The sequence below is a fragment of the Glycine soja genome, chromosome 14, assembly GCF_004193775.1.
Source record: "Glycine soja cultivar W05 chromosome 14, ASM419377v2, whole genome shotgun sequence".
NCBI lineage: Eukaryota > Viridiplantae > Streptophyta > Magnoliopsida > Fabales > Fabaceae > Glycine > Glycine soja.
The window spans coordinates 11,049,633-11,067,595 of NC_041015.1; the positions used below are offsets into that span (position 1 = coordinate 11,049,633).

At 32.7% G+C, this 17,963-nt stretch overlaps 2 protein-coding genes and 1 long non-coding RNA gene across 3 annotated transcripts; 1 reads left to right on the forward strand and 2 right to left on the reverse strand.

The window, feature by feature from the left end:
* Positions 1-2,081: 2,081 nt before the first annotated feature.
* On the forward strand, positions 2,082-4,793 carry LOC114384539 (peroxidase 46-like). Its single transcript, XM_028344231.1, has 4 exons — positions 2,082-2,459; positions 3,202-3,381; positions 3,481-3,646; positions 4,262-4,793. The coding sequence occupies exons 1-4, from the start codon at positions 2,232-2,234 to the stop codon at positions 4,675-4,677; spliced, it is 990 nt and encodes a 329-aa protein (XP_028200032.1). The 5' UTR covers positions 2,082-2,231; the 3' UTR covers positions 4,678-4,793.
* A 5,941-nt stretch (positions 4,794-10,734) lies between these two features.
* Positions 10,735-12,036, reverse strand: LOC114383369 (protein ENHANCED DISEASE RESISTANCE 2-like). Its single transcript, XM_028343032.1, has one exon. The coding sequence runs from the start codon at positions 11,799-11,801 to the stop codon at positions 10,851-10,853; it is 951 nt and encodes a 316-aa protein (XP_028198833.1). The 5' UTR covers positions 11,802-12,036; the 3' UTR covers positions 10,735-10,850.
* Positions 12,037-16,693: 4,657 nt separating this feature from the next.
* Positions 16,694-17,513, reverse strand: LOC114383761. The gene is made up of 2 exons (XR_003660599.1): positions 17,216-17,513; positions 16,694-17,111 (listed from the first exon to the last, which is right to left on the reverse strand). It is a non-coding gene; the product is annotated as an uncharacterized LOC114383761 (long non-coding RNA).
* Between the last annotated feature and the right edge of the window lie 450 nt (positions 17,514-17,963).

Genomic DNA, 17,963 nt, shown 5'->3' on the forward strand with positions numbered 1-17,963 from the left:
GCGTTCATATGCAAGGCAAACATTGAGGAAGTTAAAGTGTTGTTGGAAAGGGAATTTGAAATGAAGAATTTGGGTGTTGCAAGTAAGATTCTGGGGATGCAGATCACGAGGGACAGGGTCCAGGGAGTGTTGTGTGTGGATCAGAGGAGCTATGTAGCTAAGGTGCTGAAGACGCTCAACATGGATCAGTCCAAGGCAGTGTTGACACCCATGGCCCAGCATTTCAAACTTTCTCATCAGCACTCACCTCAGACGAAGGAAGAAGCAACATACATGGAGAAGGTGCCGTATGCGAATGCAGTGGGTAGCCTCATGTATTTGATGATTTGCACAAGGCCCGACTTGGCATATGCTGTGAATTTAGTCAGTAGGTACATGGGAAAACCAGGGAAGGTACGTTGGGAAGCTCTGAAGTGTATCTTCTGATATCTGAATGGAACGTGCAAGGTAGGATTGTTGTATGCCAAGTATGAGAGCTCAATGGACGATGTGGTTGGATTTGTTGATTCTGACTATGTTGGATGCCTCGACACCAGACGGTCACTTACTGGGTATGTGTTTAAGTTCTGCGGTAACACTGTGAGTTGGAAGTGCAACCTACAGCATGTGGTTTCACTGTCCACAACTGAAGCTGAATTCATTGCTCTCACTGAGGCGATCAAGGAGGCTATGTGGATGAAGGGTATGGCAACGAGCTTGCATACTAAGGTGAAGGGTGCTAAGGTGTACTGTGACAGCCAAAGTGGCATTCACTTGGCCAAGAACCAGACGTACCATGAGAGGACAAAACACATTGATGTTAAGCTGCACTTTGTGAGGGAGGTTATTGCAAAGGGGGAAGTAGTCATCGAGAAGGTCCACACTGAAGACAATCCAGCGGACGCATTGACGAAGGCACTACTAGGGCCTAAGTTCAAACACTGTGTGCAGATCATGAAGGTTGAAGAAGCATGACGTCCAGCCAAGGTGGAGAATTCTTGTGTGTGGCTGGACGATCATGGTCTGGACAACCAGGGCAGACGAGGGAAATTGTACTCATCTAGTTGGTTAATTTCTATTATAACTTCCATAACATAAATAATTGTTTTCTGTTAGAGTCTATGGGTATAAATACATTGTATTTATCAACTCTTGTATGTTCATGATTGATTAATGCATGAGTCCCTCTTCTGCTGAGAATTACTTGTTGTCTCTTTACTCTCGTTTTCTCTCTCGTTTGTTGAGACCATCTCGAGTATTCATAGGTTCTGTTTTGCGTAACAGAGATTCAAGTCAACTAACTTTGTCATCATTCAGTGGGTATGTTAATATGTAACATTTTATATTTTTTTTCTTTTATCTTCTATTCATGTTGCTCTTTATACTTTCTCTTTTCTGGATTCAAATAATCAGAGGTGAGGATGGGGAAAGAGTACCAATATTGCTTGGTATAGCTAACAGACAAAGCATGTCTATTAAATGTGATTATGTATTTGATTTTCAAGTATGTGTATAAGGAATAGTATTTGTTGAAAGATGCAATGTAGCCTCTTAATAAATTAAAATTCTTACCAGCAAGTGAATAAATCAATTGACATGAAATTATTCTAGTTTAATCACTAAGTCTCGAGGTCGAGTCAAGAGAATGTAGCTATGCTAAAGTCTTAAATATCCTCCTATAAAAGATACATGTGATTTAAAACTCTTAAATGTACAGATAGTTTGTGACGGAAAAAATGTTCATACATTACAATTTAACCTCTTTGGCTTGTATTCTCTCTTTTGTTGCCTGACAACATTAACTAGTACTTGACCATAAAAGTATGGTGGACCTTTATAGTTAGCGGTGGAAATCAAATGATGGAAGTACTCTTCTCTGATGATTCCTCAGCTAGAATTTTTTATTCACAAATGGCGCGTATTATACTGCATGCTCGTAAAAACACATGGTTGAAATAACTATTCAATTCTATTATTGATGTAATGTAATAGTATTTACTATTTTCTAGAGAGTTGCCAGGAAGCATCTTAAATGCTTTAGAGCTGGGATAATGCATGACCATAAACTCTAATATTTATGTCATGCCACTGACTTCATCCAACCACAGAAATGTAGCTTTAAATTTGGTCTATTTCCGGGTCACACTTTGCAGTATGTATCTCTATTCTCTATCATTATCATGTGACTGAGAGATTAGTCTTCACACTGCAAACACTGAGGCCTTAATCAAAAAGACTAAAAACTTGGTTCTATGGAGAAAGGAGCAATGGTCTTTCCTTTTCCAATAGCAGTGTCTTGTCTTTTTATTATCTTCCATTTTGCTAATTCTGTTTCAGGTAGCCTAGTTTTCAACTTCTATGCAGCTTCATGCCCCACTGCAGAGTTCATTGTGAGAAACACAGTCAGTTCATCTTCTTCTTCTGATTCTTCAATTCCTGGGAAGCTCCTTCGCTTGGTTTTTCATGATTGCTTTGTGGAGGTTAGTGTGTATTATTAGTTCTACACATGTTCTTTCACACTCTAGGTACTAATTTTTATTTGTAATTGTTAGGAATCTTGTCTTCTGTATTTTTCGTCTTTCCCTCTTGCGCTTGGATTGATCCTTTAGAGTGAGTAAGGGTAAAGCGAGTAATTTTAGTCAATGATGAGAAAATCAATAGTTGATATAACAACACATGCATGATTTGTTATGCAAACGTACATAACATCAACTGTTGATTTTCTTATCAATAACAAAAATTACTCACTTTCCTATCTAAAGTAAGTTGTTCACTTTAGAGGAGCTGAATCCCTCTTGCACCTGGACTTGGACTAAAGTTAGTAATTTCAATTTTTTATGAGAAATCACTTTAGAGGAGCTGAATCCCTCTTGTACCTGGACTTGGACTGAAGTTAGTAATTTCAATTTTTGATGAGAAAATTAATGGCTAATATATATAACAACACATACATACGATTTATTATAAATATGTAAGTAACATTAATTGTTGATTTTCTATCAACGGCTAAAATTACTCATTTCACTTTAGAGGAGCCGAATCCCTTGCACTTAAGTCGGTTTTCTATATATATAACATTAATTGTTGAGTTAGGCCCTAAACCCAAATTCTACCAAAATCTTACTAGGAATGTGGATTCTTCAGTTCTTGTGCTTTCTTTGCATGATGGAAAATTCAAATGGGTTTGAAGATGGTGATCAATAATTACTTCATGATATGTAGGGATGTGATGCATCTTTGATGCTACTAGGGAATAATACTGAAAAAAGTGATCCAGCCAATAGGTCTGTTGGAGGATTTTCAGTAATAGAATCAGCAAAAAGAGTCCTTGAGTTCCTTTGTCCTGGAACAGTTTCTTGTGCTGACATAATTGCTTTGGCTGCTCGAGATGCTGTTGAAATTGTAAGTTATCCACTTATCCCATTACATTGCTGATATTCTTCAAAAAATGCATTGACATCTAGTTTGGTATGGTAATTTTCTGAGGGCATTTGAAAACAGGTTGGTGGTCCTATGATTCAAATTCCCACAGGGAGAAGAGATGGAATGGTTTCAGTTGCTTCAAATGTCAGACCCAACATTTTGGACACCAGTTTTACAATGGATGAGATGATTAACCGCTTCTCTGATAAAGAGTTGTCCTTGTTTGACCTTGTCATCCTTTCAGGTGCATATTCGTTCAAGTATACTATTGGCATGCTTCTCTTTAATAAGTCGTTCCTTTGATTTTCAGTCTCTTCCCCTGCCCTTTATTCTTAGAAGGGTAAATTGACCATGAGTTTCATCATATTTGAGGTTAAAAAAACCATAAAGGCATAAGGCTAGACAATACATTCTGTTAGGTAGAAAGAATTGAATTATTGATGCTTTGTAGATGAGCACGTACTCCCCACATTTATTACAATTACTGTTCCTAGATGGTGGCTTGTTTTTCTATCTAGTTTTTTTAATATTAAAAAACTGAATATGTTTGATATAAAAATTAATAATTTTATGGTATATAATATTTTGTGATTATATTAAATTTATAAAAGATTGTGAATCATTGCGGGTGTATTTAGATTTCTAGCTGGAGGTTTCAAAAGTAAGTTTGAAAGTAAAATCAGTTTAGTTTGGGATCATATTTGATTACCCCAGAAGAATATGTTTAAGTTAAAATTTTGGCTTGAAAATTTAGTTTGGGAGAAGTAAAACCTGGGATACTTTTGCAAACTTTATTCCAAACATGGGATTAAACTTTTTTTCACAAGGTATGCTTCATAGTGATGCTTTGGCTTTGTAGGGGCTCACACCATAGGAACAGCTCATTGCAGCTCATTCAGAGATAGGTTCCAAGAAGACTCCAAAGGAAAGCTCACACTCATTGACAAAACCCTTGACAGTACCTATGCAGATAAGCTAATGCAAGAGTGTCCCTTAAGTGCAAGCCCTTCTGTTCAAGTGAACAATGATCCTGAAACATCAATGGTCTTTGACAACCAGTACTACCGAAATCTTCTAACCAACAAAGGGTTGTTCCAATCTGATTCTGCCTTGCTAAGGGACAATAGAACAAGGAAATTTGTGGAGGACTTGGCAAATGATCAAGAGTTTTTCTTTGAAAGTTGGGGCCAGTCTTTCTTGAAGCTCACTAGTATTGGAGTCAAAACAGGTGATGAGGGTGAAATTAGACGTTCTTGCGCATCAACTAATGCATAAATATATATGTGAGGAGGAATTAACTTACTTCAAGAGTAACTTTTAAAAGATATACTTTCTCTTAATTATTTATTTTATTGAAATCTAACGGTTAAAATTAGTTATTTACTGTAGTCATTAGATTTCAAGAAAATAAATAATAAAAAAATAATGACAATTGAAACTATTCTATATAGATATAGTTTCTTTCATTAAAAAAAAAAAAGAGGGATTTTAGTTGCACTGTTTTGTGCATGTATACATCCCTTCCTAAGAACACCACATATGCAGTAGGTAGTTTATGTAAAAATGAACCAACAAAATAAGATAAAAAGAAGAAAAAAAACATTTTTTACTATAAAAATAGTGTAACAAGAAAACAGCCCTTTTTCATATGTGCTTTGTAAGAACAATGGGGCTTTTGGGATGGATCTTTTGGGTGGGAAATTCTGCAACATATATTGCATGTGTTTAACAATTATGAACTATAAACAGCCCTTTCTATTTTTATTTTATTTTGGACCACTATGAAAGCAACGTTTTTTTGGATAAACTTGCTATCATTTGCCCGTACGTCTCGTGATTCCAAATATAGTGATCACCTAAAAACGATTGCTCAAATGTTTTGCTTAATCCACGTCAATATTTCATGTTAGCTGCGCAGCGATGTAGTCCTCAACTAACACTTTTGATAACATGTGCATCTTGAATTGTAATTTTCATCACGATAAAAATGGTGTCGCGAAAGGTCCTTTTTTTTAGTAATGCAAATACGTAACAAAAAATAAAATTAGCATATTAGTAGTTATGAGGATTGACTTTTATAACATACAGCAGTGGCCTTTATGAGTATTTTGCTATTAAGACTTGCTTATTGAGAGTAAAAGATGTCGAAGTTAATACTCTCCCAATATAGGTGCAGTACCAAGTACACATGAATTACTTTTTGATTTACGTCGAGTCATTGACACCAATATCGCCGGTGTGAGTAATAACTGTTACTGTAGCTGAATATTTGTAGTCCCCATAGGAAGATCACCTTCCTCTTGTCACATTAATTGGCCTTTCATTAACTTTCACCTTTGTATAACATAATAATAAAATGTAAACAATTAGATCCATCAATTATTGTTATAGGATACAGATCAGGGCAGAGGATTGTTCATCAACCAGGAGGAAAGTGATGTCCGAGGGATTCAAATCCACTCCCATGAGAAAGATAAGAATTCTTACAGTATTCTTAACTACTTATTTCAATCCAGGTTCATTGTAATAAGACAAGAAGTTTCTTAGAACTAAAGAATTTAGTTGCTGTGCGTAAGCACAACCAGCTTTTAAATTATGAACTAGATCACACATGATACAACTAATTTGAACTATAACCCACGACTCGTGAATGTCGTTGAGAATAAAACCTCAACGTTCCTAGTTTTACTTTTGAATCGTGATCTCATAATGCAAGAGTCGATCGGGGAATGAATTGATAAAGAGAATTCCATACGCAGATTTTGGTATAAGATGTTAGAATTTTTTCATATATTTTTATGGGTTACACTAATAATATTTTATTTTGTCAAAATCGGACTAATATTATGATTTACTTATGATACTTAAGTTGATTAAGTTGATTAATAATATGATTAATTGTTTGTTGGCTTTGGTCACAGTATGAGAAAATGGTATGGATTTGATCACCGGGTTCATAATAAAAGATGTCTAGGGTTAAAAATAAAAGGATTAGATCATTTTTATTGACTCTATAGAGTTTGTTCCATTAAAAACTATACTATAAGAAGAGTGTGATAGACTTGACTTATGGGTTTTTAATTACATGTTACACTACTCATAAATTATTTTTATCTTTTTTATTATGTTTTTAACAAATAAGTGTTATTTAAGTGTTTTAAACTTATTTAAATTTATTTTTGATAGATTTATTTATTACATAAAGCAACCCTTAAAATTGAATCTCCACTAACTTATATGGTTGTAAAAATGCACCGAACTAAAGTAGGCATTGGTCATTAAATTCATAGATTCAATTTACTTAAATGCTACAAAAACAAAAATTAAGACGAACTAGATCATTTTTTCAGTAGTCTAATATAATACAATGATCTAGTTTAAATATATTTTTTAATAAATACTTATACGAAAAAAAGAATAAAGACATAAAATGAATTAATCTCTTTTAAATAAGTCAAAATTAAGTTATATTATCCACTTTAACTTTTGAAAAAGTTAAACAAGAAACTTCTTAAAATTCTAACTGTATACATTGATTCTAACATAAACAAGTTGGTTCATAATTTCACTTGTTACCATTTATTTTAATTATAAAAAAAATCCCTTTTAAGTCAACCAACCTGAAATTGGACACACACACACTTCTTTGGAATAGGGCCACTATTAATAAGGGGTTGGTTCCAGACTGAAAAATGTGAACCAATCATTGTATATCTTAAGAGATCAATGATACCCATAACATCCAGCATTATTTTATAACCAAAATCCAGCTTACCCAGGTTGGCATCTACCACTGCATATATGTTTATTTTTCTTGTTCTTATAAAGAAAGTACGAGTAATAGTAAAATCGTAGGGCTCAAAACCCAGAAGCAGCATAAGACTTTATGATCCCTTTCTTTCATTTAAAGCAAGGAATTGTCCAACATGCATCGCACCCCATGCCTTGCATTTATGCTCACCGTCCACAACAACTGTCCGTGATTCCAAGCACGACACAAACGCACTCTTATCTTTTCCCCATCCCATACTTCAAATCCTTGCCATTTTAATAAGGTGTACTTTAAGAGTATGTTTGATTTAGGATGGATGGAAAAAAATATGAGAAAAATTTTATACTTTTTATATCATATCTGTACTTATTATATTCTATTTTAATTTAAAAGAATTTCTTCAATTTTTATATTTTTTAAATCAAACATGCTTGAGGGGGAGTGGAGAGAATAGAAAAAAAAAAACTATGTAAAATATATGTGGATTTCACACCTCCTACATTTTAATTCAAAAAAAATCTTCTATTTTCTATCTCTCTATTTTCATTCTTTAAACTAAACATAACCTAATATTTCCCTTCCATGCCTCATAAAAAATGCTGCAAGAACTCTAAACTAAGTCCTTCTTGCTGGTTTAATTACCAAGGTGTACTTAATTTAAGATTTGACAATAGTGGTGAATTGATAGATAACACATAAATTTGTTAACAAATTTCATTTTCAATAGAATTTAACAAATCATATTACCAATTAACAATTGAAATTTGAAAGCACCCGGATTAACTTAGTCAAAATTTGTCAAATACTGGCGTAATACAATATAAACCTTTGAATAAATATAATAAATGTGTCTAATTTTGAGCAAATTTAATATATATATATATATATATGTTAGACAAATGACCTCATTTATCTTAAGAATAAGTGAATTAATTTTCACTAAGAAGCTTTTAATCCCCTTTTAAATGAGATAGGTTCAGAATGTGGTTCGGCCACACCCTTGTGCCTATGTCTAGTCCTCAAGCAACTCACTTGAAATTTTCCTTTCTCTTTGTAAATCTCTTTTACAAAGTTTGAACCACATAGGGACAACTCATCTCTTGTGTTCAAGAATTCTTACAACTTAAGAGACTCTCGGTCCCTTAATCAATCTTTTTGAATAAGAAAAAAGAAGAAGAATTCTCTCTTGAAGAGAAGGATATTACAATTAAAGTCTATGGATGAACTCTTAATGAATTTGCAAGTGTTTGTCCAAGAGTTTCTTTTGAGAGAGCATTTGACAATGAAGTTCTCTTGGAATATCTCTCTCATTACTTTTTGAAGTCAGACACACACACACACACACACACATATATATATATATATATATATATAAGTCCTTCGTGCCTTTTCAAAATGGTTTGAAGATATGTGTCTTTTCAAAAAGTTTTTTCTGAAATTTTTCAGTAATCGATTACAGATTTCTGATAATCGATTACACAGTTATATTTTGAAGGGTTATGACTTTTGAATTTCAGGAGTTTCGTTGTTAGTAATCGATTACAGACATATGGTAATCGATTACATGTTCAAAATTCAAATTCAAAATCCTTTTCAACCGCTATTTCTCAAACTTCTCTTCTGGTAATCGATTACACTTCCTGGTAATCGATTATCAGAGCCTTGCATGACTTTGAAACCTTTTATTTTGATGCAAGGCTTGATCTTGAAGAAATCTTGAAGCAAGACTTTGTTTGTTGAACCAATCTTGTATTAATCTTGAAGCAAATGTAACAGCCTTGTTTGATTCTTTTTTTGCATCATCAAAATCATCATACATTCACATTTTCCTCCTTTTTGATGATGGTAATCAAATGATTTTTTTTCGACATCATCAAAACATGCATGATTCACAATATATATATATATATATATATATATATATATATATATATATATATATATATATATATATATATATATATATAAGAAGGTTTAATTCTATGGAGTGATATCATGTGATATTCTCATACTGATTCCCTCCAAATAATTTAATTAATACACATTTTATATTTATTCTATTTTATTATAGTTTTAATAGAATCGATTATAGTATATAAGAATCATGTAAATTGGAACGTTCATATTTTATATTCATTTAATTTTTTTAATGTTATATAACAGGATTAAGAATTGTATAAATTGATATAGTATATTTTTGTTGATGAAAATAAAAATATAAAAAATATCTTATTACAAGTATATTTTAAAATATAATAATTATTATTAAAAGTAAATTTTATATGAACACAACTAATAAAAGATTGTTTCTAGTGTTTTATTTTAATTTGTATAGGTTAAATTTAAATCAATTCACACATATATATTTTACTATGAAATATACACGTGCACAATTTTAATTAATTGTCCAATAAAATAATTTAAATCAATATTAATTTATTTTATATTTACTAAATATTATATATTATAATTTAAAAAGTTTTAGATTCACAATAAATGTGTAAATAAAATATATTTAAATAGTTATTGATATATATATATATATATATATATATATATATATATATATATATATATATTTCTTAAATTTAAACTAAGTAAAATATATTTAAAATACAAATAATATAAAAAATTATTATTATAAATTATAAAATGTGAATTTAATAATAATAGAAGAACTAAACTAATAAAATCTAAAATTTGGTTGTGATACGCAGATAATGTAATCTTTTTAAAAAAATATAAATTATGAATTGTTAAATTATTAAAAAATTAAAATTATTAAATTTTATAATAATTATTTTAAAAATTCTATTTAGATTTTTTAATTAATTAAGATAATAAAAATATTTACCATAATAATACATTAAAATTAAATACTAAATGTAAATCTATCTTAATAATATATGTTTTTCATATAAATAAATTTTGCTATCAAAGTCGAAATTAATAGTCCAAATTAACATATTTTATTTTTCAGATTGAATTGAAGCCTTATAAAAATTATTAACTAAATTTTTAACGATAATTAATTATAAATAAATTGATGAATCCTTCCCATCAATTAATATCATAATAACCTAAAAAAATGTATAGATTGTCATTATGGTTTTTAAGGCTATAAATATCTTCTAAGAGCTTGTATAAACAAACTTAACCAAAAAGTTCTTAATCAAGAAACATTAAGAAAAAAGAAAATCACAAACTAAAATACATATTGCATAAGTTAAAATCAAATTTGTGGAGAAGTTAATACAGAGAACATTTTTACAAATTAACTTCCGTGAAAGCTGATTTTAACTTATAAAAAAATTATTTTTTACCTAATTTCATTTTGATAAGTATCTTTAGATAAATTTATTCAAACACACAGTAAAAGAAACAAGTTTACTTGAATTAAGTATGACTAATGAATATTAAATTCTTTATGGGAGTATATTTAACAAACTCAATACTCTTGATTTTACTAGAATAACCTTATGTAATTTGTTTTTGTTTATCGAATAACCTTGTGTAAATTTATCTACACTTCTAGTGTTGCAAAATAATAGGCAACTAGGTGTAAGAAATTTTATATTTCTACTATATCCAATAAACAAGAAATTAAAATCCATTGAAGAATAATTAAAATATAAAAAAAATCATAAACTTCGTACTACTATCACTAAACAAATATCTAATCATCCAAAGCAAGCTCATCCGCAGACTTATGATGATTCACCTTGGCCCACCCAACCCCGCGCGGCACGTGCAACGCCTCAACCACCGTGGCCGACGCCATCTCCATCTGGCAAACCCTAATCGCACCGATCAACCGCTCCGGCAACTCATCCTCCGCCTGTGCCTCCACCACAAACCCCATATCGATCGTCACCGTCGTCACGCACCCCAACGCGAGGTGCAGAATCGCGTTCGCGATCGCGCTGCTTCCGATATCGACGTCAATTTCGAGGTAATTCGAACCTTTGTAGTAAGCGCAATTCAACGCTTTCCCTAACAAGCACGCGCTGTGGCTCCCCACGGCCTTCTTCACGATCCACGGCCCCTTCGCGATCCGGTTCACCAGCTTGAACCGCTGGTTCCGAAACGCGTCGTCGCCGTGCACGAACCGGTTTAAGAGTGAACCGGTTCGGACCGGATCCGGTTCCTCGGTCGCGAAGTAGAACACCGCGCTGTGGTGCTCCTTCGCGCCCGGGATCTGGAGATTCACCGCGAAGACGAAGCTCTTTAGGGAGCGACCTAGGGTTTGACATCTTCGCAGCGCGTGCATCACGCGGTTGTCCGCGCGTGAGAGCACGTGGTCGAGTTTCGCGGCGGATTTGAGCCAGTCCATGCCCGCCGGCGAGAGGAGGTAGTCGCCGGCGGGAGATTTTTGGCGGTTCTGAAAGTAACTTTCGGAGCGGAGGGAGAACACGGAGCCTGGCGGCGACGCCCAGCCGTTGGTGCCGGAGTTGAGGTCGACGCGGCGGAGGGAGCCGCCGTTGATTGATTCGGAGATCCAGTCTGGAATGCTGTCGCCAGGGGAGTTACCGGAGCTCCGGTGAGGTTTCGGCGGCGGCAGCAGCAGCGACATTGGTGGAGGCTTTGTTTGCATATACTGTAGAACCAGAAACTGAACTAACTCCATTTAACGTGGAGAGAAGAAGGGTGTGTTAGCAAAAGGATAAATTGTAAGAGGGGCTGAAAATAAAAGTAGAATAATTAGAAAAAGTATCCCTAATTTATTGGAAATTACGATAGAGCCCCTTACTTTATGTCGGCCAGCCTCGACGATGCATAAATAAAACAGGAGATTCTATTTGAAAATGATTTTTCTTTTTGTTTCAAAGTTCAATTATTTATGGCATCAAGAAAAAGTTCAAGTTTTTGTTGGAAACTCGACAATAAAACTTTGACACAATGATGAAATTATATGCTTGACAACTATATTTTGTTAATTATTGATTGATTTTCAACATTATCATAGTAATTCGCGGATGAGTTGGAAAAGGATAGTGTATATTCTGCACAATCATCTCAAATAACTGGGAGTTTTTTCTTGTGTGATTATCTTATGTCTGAAAATTAAAGACTAGATGTATGCACATCATTTTAAAGGGTTGAATTATCTTAATATATATATATATATATATATATATATATATATATATATATATATATTTAAAAATCAAATTTCTAACCATATAGTTAAGAGACACAATTATCTACTAGTTAAGCCCTAAAAAATTACCTACTTATTATTTTATATATTGATGTGATATTATTTTTCATCATTAATTAGAAACTATAGCATAAGTTGTTGAATCAAAGCTTAATTACTTATTTATTGCCTCTTTCTTATATTAGTATATTACTAGGTACTAGTATTAAGTTTTAGTTTTTTTTTTAATTTACAATTGTATTAAGGGAAGTATTAATTATTTTTTTAAAAAAAAAAAAGCTAGATGGGGATAAACATTATAGGGAAAACACAAAGCTGGGAGTGCGAGCAAAGCTAAAGCATAGTCATTGACAAAGCTGGAAGGGAAGTTTTCTCTCTTTCGTTTGTTTAGATTGCTACGTAAATTCAATAACACTCATTGAAGAAGTCAAGGGTGGGCGCAGTTTAAACTACTCTGGACACATGGATGGAAATCTTTTGGATGTTGATGATGAAGATGGCGACACCTGTGAATCATAAAGTTGAAGCATGCATAGGAGAATTTTGTTGATAAATATTCGATATCATAAATGACATCATTTTTTCCAATTAAAATTAAAGAGCTGCCTTTTGTTCACTATATATTGATATTTTTTTTAAATGCAACAAATAAAATATATAAGCTCAATCATTATTTTTTTAAACCTTCACATTATTATAGTTTTGTATGTTATAAGTAATTTCTAAAATAAAATATCAAACCACTGCCCACTAGGGCCCACCTAACGGTGGGAGATTTGGATAGTATCGAAGAGATTGTAGTTCAAGGTTCAAACTTGGAGGGTAATCATTATAAAAAAAAATCAGTTTTTAAAATAAAATTAGATGATTAATTTTTTTTTAAAATTAATTGAAGTTAATCAAGTAGAACAAGATAAGATCTTCTATAATATAATTTACAAGTTTGAATATGAAGAATTTCTTTACCTTAAATCGGGATGTCATTCTCTTCCATAAATTTTTTCTACACCATTTTTGTATTTATAATTTTCTGTTTTTTAATCAAATAATTATAATAATAATGACTAATATGATAGGGGGAGTAATATGCTGTCATGGTGCACACGAGCCTCTTTTTTTGTTCTTTCTTTTTCTTAAAATTCCCATTAGATGCTTCACCGTGTGATAGTATGTTTGGGGTGATAGTGAGGTGAATCAAAATTAATTATGGGATCATGATGAATGAGAAATAACGTATAATTATATTGGAAAAATTATGATGACATCATGATTTTTAGGTAGTCATCATAATTTTAAAGGAGATCTAAACATGAGTGTGGTATGGACAGACACATAGCTAAGCATATCATGGTTACAGAAAGCTTCATGATATATAAAATTCCTTTCATTGTTTGTTTTCCCAAACTACCCACAATTATTATAACAACTAGTAGAACTCGCTGCTTATTAGACCAAACAATGCAATTATGAAATAGAGTATCTAGAGACACACGTGGAACAGCACAGCGGAGGAATATTTATGTAGATTCACTAAATAAAGTCTAAACCATTAGAGTGGATTAAAATTAATTTAAAAATTATATGAAATAAATAATTGTTTATATTAAATAAATTATTTTGTATATCTCTTCCATCGATATTGACAAAAAAAAAATGACCAGTAAATATTCTTCATATTAATTAACTTACATAAAATTGGTGAATTGCGGCACAATCAAGTTTCTGAAAAAAAAAAACAGCAGAATCAAGTCAATCAATAGCAGTCGGGCAAAAAATTTAATCAGAATTTAGAATATTTAAAGTTAAATAAATAATCATCAGGTTGTTTTGCTTCCAGCACTTCCACTATTACTTCCTGCACTCTCCATTACATTCTGAAATACAAATCACAGGTTGCATACTTGCAGTCCGGGGTGGTGCGTGGTCACCTAATCGATCCAAGCTGTTGAAATTTTGTAGAAGAATTTAACCCAAGGTGCTGAAAATCTTGAAGCACCAGAGTGTCAGCCGCTGGATTCAATTACTATAAGGTAATTGCTTCCTGCACTTCCATAATTACTTCCTATACTTTTTAAGCTTTTAAAAAGGTTAATCTGAAATGTAATTTTATATTCCAGTTACATTTTGGAATAGGTGCCGAAAGCAATAATGAAAATGCAGGAAGCAATTGTCCAATTACAATCATCTGTCACAAGGAGCCCCAATTGAGCTTGGGAAATCTCCAATTCAGGAAACAAGGCAAGAGAAAAAGTGCAGCCACATAATGGGCCTCATTTCTCTAGGCCTGATGTGCAGCTGAATTTGGAGCTCAAAGTGATATGGCTGAATAGGGAGCACACATATTACGGAGTCCTATCTAAGATGTTCTCTAATTAAGTGACAATGTAAGAATAAACTGAGAGTATGTCAAAATTAAACTACAACTACTTTCCAGTGATAATGCACTTAGTTTGGCAGCTAAAGACTAATTTTTTTTAGACTTAAACATATTTTTCATTTTCATAAAATTAGAAATTTACTATTTTTATTCCAACAAAAATTTTAGTACTTTTTCTTCCTCCTAAAATTAAAATGTCATTCTTTGGTACAAAACAAAGTTCAAATACTCAAACCTACATATATAACTTACATCAGTTATATATATATAATCAATATAAAAAAAATCATAATCGTTAGTTTGAATACAATTGAAACCTTACTTCGGACAAAACAAATGCATATTTCAATTTTATGAGTAAAAAACATTCTTAAAAATTTCCAGGGACAAAAAATGTACAATTTTCAATTTTACGAGAATAAGAAACATATTTTAGTTTAGTTTTTTTCAATTATCTTACAAGATTTGGTTGAGTTATACCTTTAGACAAGTGATTTTTTTATACATTTATTGTGGGTTTGAATTAGCAGAAGTTCCTCAATCGTTAAGATCAAATTTACTTATCGTTAGAGCCGTCCCAACCAAACCACTAAGGTCAACTTTAGAGTCACCCAAACCACACTTATTGGGAGGAAAAAGGAAAACCGAAAACAAAATACACACTATCAAGAAGCACAGATGTTTTTCACCCGCACACATAAATTGTTCCTTTTCTCATCACTTACAGAGTTACAGTTCACATTTCACCTCAAGCAGCTACATATAGGTTAACTGGTTAAGCCAACTCCCAGAAATGCAATCCAATATTGACCACTGATATTAAATAGCACACATCTTACACTATTGTATACGTCGTACAAGCAGATATTGCTGAAATATTCGCGCACATCTAGAAAGGTAAAATTATTAACACCAAAACTGCAATTGATGCTTATTATAAAAGTGACAATAATCACATTACATAATGCATACCCCTTACTAATCACTTGTTTCGATGATACTTGCATTACATCAAAGAACCAGTATCTAACTCAGATGCTCAAAATTCTATTGCATATACTCTGCATTATAGAAGCTAGGAACCTCAGTGAAAATCACATAAACCCACAATAAATGCAGTAAACATGACACCCGGGTTTAGAAATTATGTGAACCGCAGATATATCATACATCTTTCCCGTTGTTTATAATTACCAGGCAGTAGTAGGTATGGCACAAAACTATAAACTAGACAAACTTTATACATGAGAAATGATATTTTCACAAACTTATGAGGAGTGTTTGAGAATTTTTGTTTGTGTAAATATCATTACTCTATTAACTCGTGCTCGCCTGCATATTTCCAAGGCCGACTCACCCGGCCTTAAAAATGCAGACATTGACAAGGCAAGAAAGATGAAAATTACAAGAGAAACATTCTATGGTGAGAAACATGAATGCTAGCAACACACTGTCATTAGGTCCCTTCTCATGAAACCAAGCACGAGACCCACATGGTTTTGAGAGTCTCAAAGAATTTCAACCAATAGATAGTATGTTGCTACTTGCTAGCATTTCTCAAGAAAAACTTCATAAACCACCAACAACAACAACAAAGCCTTATCCCATTAAATGAGAACCACTAGAAGGATCACACGACATCATTCAACATGGTTACAAACTAAAGCTATAATTCCAAGATATTGGTTCGGCTCTATGTTATGAAGCATGGTTCACTACAGACATCCAATAATTTAAATAAAGCAATACCTTTGTTTAGCACAATGCAATCATTCTGAACTAACAATTTACAGATCAAGTCTCTAGGAAAACATCTTTAAACATTTTAGTGCTCAACTGTTCATAATTAGCTCATTCTCCCTGCTCTAAGCCTCTAACAGAATCCATCTAGAGCAAAATGATGAAACAACCTTAAACACCAAGATGGACAACCCCCACCCTCCCACTTGATTTTCTTATTTTCTAATACTTTTGACACCTGTTAATGTGATACATCTTGTATTGAATTATTGATATAAACATACTCTAAGCATACAATACAACTAACATGAGATGAACTAAATTGCATTGTAGCTTGACTATATTCCACACACATAATTCAATTTTGGCACAACAGAAAGCACACTACTAGCTAGTGGAAGCAAACAGCATCGACTATATCAGTAACACTAAAATTTAAAATTAAACGAAACCTCATAAATCACTGTTATACCAAAAATAAAATCCTATCCTTTACTGCACACAATTTCATACAACAATTGTTTGAAGAAAATGAAATTGAATGAGAACGTTGTTGTTGTAGTCGGTCAATGAGCCTTTGTTCTCTGTTGATGTTGCTGTTGTAGTTGCTGCTGCTGTTGTGGCTTATTGTCAGTGGCCAATCTGTAAATCCAATACACCTGAAGCAGAGAGAGAGAGAGAGAGAGAAGAATATAGGTTAAGTTTGTTGAGGCGAGAGAAAAAAAAATTGAAGAAGAAGAGAAATTGTTAGGGTTAGGGTTACCAAGGCGAAGACGTGAAGTGCAATTAAAAGAACCACCAACAAAGGAACTGCATTCGAGATCCATGGATGCTCTTGCGATTCAGGCTTCGCCATTGTTGCAACTTCGATCTGATTCGCAGCAGCACGATGTCGATTTGCTCAATCACGGATCTGGATGGTAGTGACGCTTTTCTTTTCCATTTCTCTTTTCCTACTTAGTTACCGCTCAGACAGAGTAAGATCCCACTCTTGTGCCGGAACATGGATTGGAATTGGAGTCCTCTCTCTCACCTCAATCTGCTCAAAGTAAAAAAAAAAAAAAATACATTTTTAATTTGAGTTTAATTTTAGGAGGCGCCTGGCGTGGCAAAGTTTTGAGTTAATCTTGGGATGGGAATCTTGGGCTCGTTTTTTTTTTTTTTTAGTTTTGAAATTTTTTGAAATTAACATTAGTTTTAATTTCGAGTTTTGTTTATTCTTTATTTTTGTTTTTTAAAAAAAGGTTATAAATCAAAAAGTAAACAAAATGAGTCAATTATTTTATTTTATCTCATTCTACTTTGAGATAATAGTAGTGATGGTACAATAGTGATGGTACAAGTGCAATGATAATGGTGACAAAGATAATGGTAATAGGGGTGGAATAATGGTGATAACAATGGTGGCGGTGGTGTGGAAGGATGATGGTGATGTTAATAACAAAAGACTGGTGATGCAAATGTTTTAAAACCCAGACTAATATGGTCGATCGAATCAATTTAACTACTAC

Excerpts from the sequence above, each read along its gene's own strand:
- LOC114384539 (XM_028344231.1), top strand. The coding sequence starts at position 2,232 with ATGGAGAAAGGAGCAATGGTCTTTCCTTTTCCAATAGCAGTGTCTTGT. Across the intron at positions 2,460-3,201 it reads TTCATGATTGCTTTGTGGAG|GGATGTGATGCATCTTTGAT; the intron begins GTTAGTGTGTAT and ends CATGATATGTAG. Across the intron at positions 3,382-3,480 it reads CTCGAGATGCTGTTGAAATT|GTTGGTGGTCCTATGATTCA; the intron begins GTAAGTTATCCA and ends ATTTGAAAACAG.
- LOC114383369 (XM_028343032.1), bottom strand. The coding sequence starts at position 11,801 with ATGGAGTTAGTTCAGTTTCTGGTTCTACAGTATATGCAAACAAAGCCT.